The following is an 8,937-nucleotide window of genomic DNA, read 5'->3' on the forward strand; positions in this document are numbered from 1 at the left end:
AAATCTAAAGAGAGAGAGAGAGACCGACCGACCGATCAGTGCGTAGAAGAAGAATGCAAGCGCTCGGGGACTCCTCGTATCTACCTATGCCTATATCTATCTTCGTATTCACGCATGTACATACATATGTCTATACTATATATATGAGATCTACATATATACCTACCTGTCTCTCTCTCCCTTTGTATTGATTCATCCATAGCCTTATTTACGCACAAATCACCTCTCGAACTCCTCATGAAGACGGTCAATAGAAAAGAGATATAAGGAAATCCCTCTCTAGGCTGTTTCATCTTTTGCATGCGTCTACACCTTACTATAGGCTTTATCCCCGTCCTTTTCTTCTTCTTTTCTTCTATTTCACCTTTTCCCTGTCTTTTCTGTCTTTCACTTTTCATGGACGAGATCTTCGACGGCTTTACCTTGGGTAAGGGACCATACGCTTCATCGGGCCGTAGGGAGGAGAGGCAAAAGGCGAGGTACCATTGAAGGCAAATCCTTCGATAAGAAAAGGAGCTTCTTTAACAGGAAGAAGAGACGATTCTTCTTCTTCTTCAATCTCTGAATAAATATACCCTTGGCGATACATTTGATACAGTTCCTCGTTCGATAGAACACCTTCAAACGGCTCGCCTCCTTGGCGCTTTCCTGCAGAAGAAGAAGAAGAGGAAGAGAGACCAAGGGGATCTTCTTCTCTTCCTCTTCCTTTCATGCGACCCGAGAAAGAAGGAGAAGAAGAGGAAGAGTCTTCATCCTCATCGCCATCATAGGGTGTTTCATGGTGACCCAGAGGAGAAGAAGAAGAATCCTGAGCGAAGTCTAAGAAAGAGAAAAAGAAAGAAAGAGTGAGAAAGAGAGAAGAATTTTGCATGCATAGTAAGATATTTTCGCAGCGAAAAGCGAAGAAGGATCTGCAAGTCTGTTCCACAAGAGAAGATCTGAAGAGGAATCGAATGAAGAGAAGAAAATAGAAAATAGAACACTCCCTTATCCTGCAAAGATCTCCAACTAGCCAAATCCATACAGACATAGCTATATTTATATATATCTACATATATATACATATACATATATATATATACATATATTCAAGCAGATAAACGTATGTGGGTGGAGATACTTCTATAGACCTGCCGGTACCTAGTTGAGTTTCTATGTACATCTGTCTCTCTATCGATCTCGCTATGTGCCGATCTTTGATCTATCTGTCTACTTCTCTTCAGCCGGTCTAGCTATCTCTATCGACCACCTACCTATCCTTCTGCGTCTGTCTACGCCTGTCTATTTATCTATCCAGCAATACCTATGTCCTTCTCTCTCTCTCTATAGATATATATATATATATGTGTATGTATACATAGGCATGAGTAGGTAAGTATGAGTGTATGTATGTACGATGAGAAGAAGGATGTACGAGGAAGAGTAACTCTGTTTAGAGATTCTTTCTCTCTCTCTCTCTCTCTTTGACTTCTGTCAATCTGGACAGAGTGAAGAGATCGGACATAGATAGATAGATAAAGATAGATGATAGATAGATTAAAGATAGATAGATTGATAGATTGAAGATAGATAGATAGATACCTGTGAGGGAGAATGGAGACGGAGACATGAAGAGACGAGAGAGTTGTTCATTCTTTTCCATCCATTTCCTTCTTCTCTCTCGCAAGACAGAAGTAGGACTTTGAGATGAATGAAGAAAGGCATCTCCAGAGAATGTAACCTGCTGAGAGAAAGAAGAAAGAGAAAGATAAAGAAGAGAGGAAGAAGAAGATTTGAAGTTAGATGGATGGTGTGGCTGGGAGAGAAAGAGAGAGGAGAGAGATGGCGATACGCGTCGATGCTGAAGAGGAAGAGAGCCATAGGTTGAATCGAGTCTTCCTCTTCTTCTTCTTCCTCTCGGTCTTGTAGGCTGACGCGAAAGAAAAAGCCGACGATGAAAAGATCGATTAGCACAGAAAGAAGATTTCTTATCAACTCCCTGTTTGCTTGCTCTTCCCAAGTCGAGAGAGAAAGAAGGAGAAACATCTGGAAGAACGAGGAAACCTGGTAAAGGCAATGCGGCGGCGCCATCGAGTTCTTCGAGGCTGCGATTGACAAGCTGGGGAACTTGACGTACCTAAAGAGAAGAGAAAGAAGAAAGAAGAAGGAGAAAAGAAGGTGGCGAAGAAACTGTCGATCAAGATCTACCGGGGAGATGAAAGATAGAACGGAAAAGAGAGCATATATGAAGTCGAGATACGAGAAGAAGAAGCAAGACTATTAGACTGGAGAGATATTGTAGAAGTTCTCTGTAATATAGGGAAAGCAAGCAACAAAGACACGATGATGATTGCATATATATCACCCCTCGCATGCTTTCTCCCTCGCTATATGCATACACATGTATCATAGATATATATGTATGTATCCATGTATGTATGTATGTGCATGTAATGAAAACAGAGAGAGGGAAGGAAGGCGAGTCGCAGACATGAAAGACTGCATGTGCATGCTCTCTCTGTGTATCTCTCTCTCTCTATGAAAGCATTCTATACGAATGTACGACGTAGAAATAGATACATGTGGGTGATGAACCAGCAGAGAGAGAGAGAGGCTTTCTTGAGAGATCATCACACACTCATTCTTTTCTCTTCATAAAGATAAGAAGGAATACATGCCTTCCCATCCTCTAAGCAAGTAAGGGAAGAGAAAGAAGAAGAAACGATTCCTTAGGAACGGCACGACTTCCAAAGAGAAGAGAAACCCCCTCCTACATGCATGTTAACTATCTCCTCCGACTACATCTTCGACAGACAGAAAACGGTTATGCTGCCCTTCTCTTCTCTTTGTCTCTGCGGTGGTTCGCGAAAGGCTTTCTTTCCTTTCTTTGCCTTTCACATAGCGAAGACGACAGACATCCAAGAGAAAATTCACATGAGGAAAGCAACAGGACATCTCCAAACAAGAAAGAACGAAGCGAGAGATGAACAAGAGAAAGAAAGAAAGCACCTCTGTTTCCCCTTCTGCGTCCTTTTATCCACCGTCTTTCTCACCGATCTGAGAAGTTCTTCATTACTATAGACATGCCTTCGTATCTCTCTCCATTGATTGCTACTAAGATTCATATTCCATGGACATACACTCTTAACCCAGTTATACTTCGAGCTTATATACCCCGTCCGTGGATCTCTCCGACTATACCAGACAATTTGACAGTTGTGAATCTTCTCTAGCTGCCCCCGTCCTCCTCCGCCTTGGGGTGAGGCTTGAGCACAGCTCGCCTCTCCCCCTCCTACTGCTGAAGAAGAGGAAGAAGAAGAAGATGAAGAAGAAGTCTGGTGAGGAGCTGTAGCAGATCCTCGGCTTTCTGTTGGACGGACACGCTCTATGAGAGCTCGGAAGGATTTGATGACACCTCCATGACAAACGATGATCACTCGGAGACCTTGAAAGGAAAAGAAGAAGAGAGGTGGAAAGAAAGAGATAGAGATAGAGAGAGAGAGGGGGGAAGGAAAAGAAAGAGAGAGAGAAAGAGACCAGAGAATGGAGATGATATAGGCGAGAAAGGAAGACGAAGCCTCTAGAAATGAAGAAGAAGAAACAGTCACGGTGAAAGCATATGGCATTCGCTTGTAGACAGACGGGGAGTTCAATGATAAGTAAATACATCGGGTATAGGAAGAGAAATACCAGTGTACGTTCATGCGCCTCTTCTCACCCCTTTTCTTCTTCTTCGCTCGTGTTCTTTCTCCCCTCTCTACACTCATACATCTGGAACGAAGAAAGATAACTAGGCGTACGGTCTCAGGAAGAGCAAGAAGGAGATCGCAGACAGAAAGAGGAAAAAGAGGAAGTCCGTCTTAACTGCTCTCCGTTCTATCATCCTATCTCTGCTCACATGTATATACATAGACAGACAGACTGGAGATAGACAGACAAATAGACTAGAGGTAGACTGAAGATAGATAGATAGATCTAACTAGAGAAGTATTGCGATCATGATTTACGAAGACTTCTCAGCAATATGTTGCAGTATCCCTTCTCTTTCTCGTGAGCCACACATGTTTTTAATAGAAACAGAGAAAGAAGATAGCCATCGACATCTTATGAACGAGATGACTGAATTTCTTATAGGCCAGGGGGTAAACAAAGAAAGAAGAAAAAGCGATGAAAAGAGAGGGAGAGAAAGAAGCGACAGGGGTGAGGTGCAGCATGGATAAGAAGAAGGAAGGAAAAGAACAAGCGAACGAGAGAAGAGAAGAGAAGAAAAGCCAATGAAAAGAGAGTAGTAAGAGTACCTGAACAGGATTCACAGAGATTCTCCATTACACGATCAACTCGAAGACAAAGATTTGCTATTGACTCCCCACCCGATGGCTGAGAACACCAAGCAAAGAAAGAGACGCCAGGCCCGACAGAGAAGCATACACATATATCTGGATCTATAGATATACATCTGTACATGCACATACACATGAATGTATCTCGATACACATAGGTATGGGTATACATTCATTCAGACAGGAGATGCTGTTCTCTCCATGAAAAGAGCAAAGAGCCATGTGTGTTTGGCTCTAGAGACCATTTAGTCTAGCAAGCAGAGAGCGGGCACTCCGCGGTATAGATAGAGATGCTTTCAGACAGCATAAGAAAACTATGTCTGGAGCACATCACTCTCTCACTCTCTCTCTCTCGACTGTTTGAGTGCATTACTGCGTCTTTCTGTGGGGATAGATTCTACTTGACTCACCACGTACTTGCTGAGATAAGGAATGACGTGATAAGATTCTCGAGACACTCTCGTTTTAGGTGTATAATTGGTCTCAGCAACTCACTCCCGGCGAATGGGACGAGACGTACACAGAAACACACGGACAACTAGTAGTAGACCTGCCCTCCAAGCACGCTTCTTCCACACTATACATATATGTATATATGGATATGTATACGTGTATTCATGCATGTACGTAAGACTGTGTGTGTATGTATGTATGCGTGAATACGTATGTATGAGCGTGTGTGCGTGCGTATATACACCTGAATAGATACATATACACCTAGGGAGAGACAAGTGTGTGTTTTCGAACATAGGGGCACCTCATGTCTGCTGCTGTGCCTGACCTGCCAATAGAAAGCATCTCTTTCCTTCCGTCTCATTTCCTCTGGATGCTGTTCCTGTCTTTCATGATGCGGTTTATTTGCTAAGACTCCTCGATCTCTCTCCCTCAGATACATCTCTGTAGCCCATCGCGCACTAGGCAGCGCCAGCATAGCAGCTGTCTCCATAGCTCTATGATAGAAAAGAGACGGAAAGACAGGATTCATACAGCAAGAAATAGAGAAGAGGCATTCTCATGAACAACAAGAAGAAGAACGACTGCAAGTCGAGAGGAATGTTTCTGAGAGAGAGGAGAGAGAGAGAGAGAAAGAAAGAAGATGTCGTATTGTAGAAGCTCGGGAAGAGGGAGAGAATGAGAAACAACAAGAATAGGAAGAAGCGAAGTGAAGATAGAAAGAAAGTCTAGTTCACAGAAAGAGAGAAATGCCAAGGTGTCTGATACGAAAGGAGACGTCGTTGTAGATAAGGTAAAGAAACAGAAGAAGAAGATACAAGAAGACAGGGGAGAGGGAGACTTGAGAGTAGAGAAGTACCAAAAAGCCAGAGAGAACACGCACCACGGAAATGATAGAAAGAAGGAAAGAATAATAAAGAAGATGGAAAGAAAGAAAAGAGAAAAAGAAGAGACAGAGAGAGAGAAAGAAGTGACCCGTGGACAGGATAGACAACATCTACTTCACTGATACAGCCGAGGTACCATCAGAAAGATGTGTGTTTAAGAAGAAGAGAAAGAAAGGTGAGAAGAAAAAGAGACAAGAAAAAGAAAGGCGAAAGATTCCTAATGCGCGTGATATGAAGACCAGAGACACCGATAGATAGATCTGATCGCTCCTACAGGCAACCGGGTGCTCACTGTGGTGAGTGTCTCCTCTCCGCTTCATCTATTCTATATGTCTGTCTACATGTGTATTCATAGATACAGCTCAACATTCCTTCGCATACACATCTGCAGAGACGCCTCAGACCTCCCCACTGGACGTCACGATCAATCCCTATGTACATATATATATATATATGTACATAGGGATACATATATCCATGTATACATACATACATACGTATTCATACATGCTTATACACAGCATAAAGAGAGGGCCGTTTCTCTCTTTTCGTGCGATCTCACCTGACATATTCCGAAGTGAAGTATTTGTCAAAGAGAGTAGCCACATTGGATCTAATCCATCTCCCTGCAACAGCCGCTTGCATGCGACCTTTATCCGTCAGTCGATAAAGACTATTGTGTCTCTCGCGAAACTCCTTCGACCAGACACCTGACGCCTCTACCCTCGAGGACTGCTCGGAAGAAGAAGAGGAAGTGATTAGTCCATCTCTCCCTAGAGTAGTAGAAGAAGTATTGGTAAGAGTACTGGAGGCTGAAGATGAAGAGACTCCCCCGTTCTTTCCTCTATCCAGAGAAGAAGAGGAAGAAGAATTCTCACTTCTCTGCTGCTGCTGCTGTTGTCTACATAGGCGCTGGGCTAGATTTCCCTCAGACTGGCCGTGGCGGACCAGCACGAGGTCTACAGGCATATTTCTGTACATCTTCTTGAAGGGAGAAGAAGAAAAGAGATGAAGAAGAGAGAGAAGAAGTCGGAAAGGAGAGAGGAGAGAGGGATGATGAGAAAGACCCAGGATGAGAGAGGAGAGAGGTAGAAGAAAAAGAAGAAGCAAGAAAAAGAAGAAGAGGAAAAGAAGAAAAGGTGGAAAGTGTAAAGAAGATCATGGCTCTTGAAATCATAGTAGTAGCAGTAGTACTCTCCGAGAAGTTGTCGACGAGGGAGGAATAAGACATGCAGACAGAGAGAATTCAAGAGATGATCATCCACTCCTCTTACTACCTAGCTAGATTTTCTACATGACAAGCTAGATAGACAGATAGATCTATCTGTGTCTCTTTATCTCTCTGTCTATCTAGCTACTTATCTCTATCTATCTATTTTGTCAGACTAGTGGATGGTGATCTCTTTGAAGGTGCCTAAGGTCGGCGAGAATCGATTTCTTCTTCTTCTTCTAGGGGGAGGTGGACTGCGAAATAGGATACCTCACACAGGTTGGACATTCTTACGGCTCGCAGCTTGGCAATGTGCTTGTGAAGAACTCTTGAAGATAGACAACTTGAAGGGAAATGTTGAGAGCGGGATCTTGTAAGAAAGTGCCGCTTTCCTCTCTCGTCAGTCCCTAAAGAGAGGGAGAGAGAAGAAAGCTGAACCGGACGAGAAAAGGAGTCGACTGGAGGAGATCTCTCGTATCTAACAGCTCTTGAACCTCCCCGATGAAGAAGGACAGCACGAGAGGACGGAAGGAAAGAAAACAGAGGAAGGAAGAGAAAAGAGTAAGAGAAGCCCCTCGTGTAAAAGAAAGAAGCTTGAAAGAAGGAAAAGAGATGCCGATTTAGGGGGTTAAACTTTATAAGAATTCATGAGAAGTTGGACCAAATTCTATACCGCGGGTAGAAGAGAAAAAGAACTGACTGAACAGACAGGCAGTAGGGAACAAGACGAAAGACGGCTTTGTTTCCAAGAAGGATGAGAAGATGGGGGATGTAGCTGGTTCTCCGGGTGTATGTACACTGCTGGCAGATCCAGAGTGTGCACGCGAGGACTGACTCCGTCTGTACAGCAGGCCTCGATTTCGGCCGGATTCGCTACTATCCTGGTAAATCCTTTGAACGTGAGAAAGAAAGGACATATGAGCTCATATAATCCACAAATGAACTAATCAACATAAAGCCTCGCGTTGTATACCCTGCCGCGCACACAGAGCTCTCCTTCTTTCAAAGAGACGCTAGCTTTCACTCTCTGAAGAAAGAATCTCCTTAGAACATCAGCTTTCCGCCGAGGAAGAAAGAGCGGAGACAGACACGGGAAAACGAGCCAGTCTTCTCCGTTCACATCACCCATGATCCTCCTGAAAGGCGTATGGATCGCTTGACTCCTTCAGAGCTTTCTATCTTCTTTCTTTCTCCTTTCTCCACTCAGTCTCCTACCTAATGTATCCCCATTACAGAGGGGGGCGAAAGGGTAAGGCTAAGAAGGCGTCTGGGGGAGAGGAAGAAAGAAAAGAAAAAGCGATCTTGAGACTTCCGAGGACGAGGACTGACACACTTGCCGAGCTTCTCTCTCGCGCTCTTCACCGAAGACAACTTCCCTATTTCCGCACTTCATGAGTATGCCTTTTGTGCGCATGCATACAAAACACTATGAACGGATGAAGAAAAGAAAGAGAAAACAGATTTCCAAAGGTAGAAAAAGAAGACAAGACCTCTGGGGGGTCTGGGACGAAGTTGCCGGAGAAGAAGAAGGACGGGCCGAAGCAGAGCATGCGGACGGTGAAACTGATTCTTCTTTCTTTCCTTTAGCGTTCTTTAGAAGAAACAAGAAGTAAAGACAAACCATGGTGGCTCCACCATCCTTGAAAGTGAAAGCGAAAGAGAAAGGGGAAAGCTATCTAAAAAGCCGAAAGTCTATGTGGCTCTTACCGACGGGCGATCGAAAACCGTTAAGGGCAGCAGAAGTAGAAGTAGTGACTCCTCCCAGCATGAATGAGACAAAGGACAGAAGGCAGATTCGCTGGAAGGAGAAAGATAAGTTTGAAATCTCAAGGATTTTAGTTGTAGGTCGTCTTGCTTTCTTTAGAACACATATAAACAAGGAGTTCTAGTGGAGGCTGTCTCTTCTCTTGTGACTTTCTCTTCGATTCGTTGTTCCACATGACCTAGATCTCTTCATAAGATAAATACGAATGACTTCATTCAAATCCCATGCATGTCAACACAGACACTCTCTCCAATGTGTCTATTATTTCCTTGTCTCTCTCTTCTACTGACAGAGGGGAGAGAT

The 8,937-nt window shown here is 43.7% G+C and overlaps 1 protein-coding gene across 1 annotated transcript in view; it reads right to left on the bottom strand.

Annotated features, from left to right (window-relative positions):
- CSUI_003970 (phosphoglycerate mutase family protein) overlaps nucleotides 1-8,693 on the bottom strand; it is a gene marked incomplete at its 3' end in the record, with an annotated part of 10,234 nt that extends 1,541 nt beyond the window's left edge. Inside the window, exons 1-6 of the mRNA XM_068064165.1 lie at nucleotides 6,222-8,693; nucleotides 5,101-5,269; nucleotides 4,278-4,356; nucleotides 3,033-3,424; nucleotides 1,582-2,116; nucleotides 423-819 (exon numbers count right to left, since the gene is read on the bottom strand). Of these exons, the coding sequence (XP_067923856.1) occupies nucleotides 423-819; nucleotides 1,582-2,116; nucleotides 3,033-3,424; nucleotides 4,278-4,356; nucleotides 5,101-5,269; nucleotides 6,222-6,640 (1,991 nt within the window). The remainder of the gene's footprint in view (nucleotides 1-422; nucleotides 820-1,581; nucleotides 2,117-3,032; nucleotides 3,425-4,277; nucleotides 4,357-5,100; nucleotides 5,270-6,221) is intronic.
- Nucleotides 8,694-8,937: the final 244 nt, after the last annotated feature.

This window comes from Cystoisospora suis (assembly GCF_002600585.1).
Source record: "Cystoisospora suis strain Wien I chromosome Unknown contig_1790, whole genome shotgun sequence".
NCBI classification, from domain to species: domain Eukaryota; phylum Apicomplexa; class Conoidasida; order Eucoccidiorida; family Sarcocystidae; genus Cystoisospora; species Cystoisospora suis.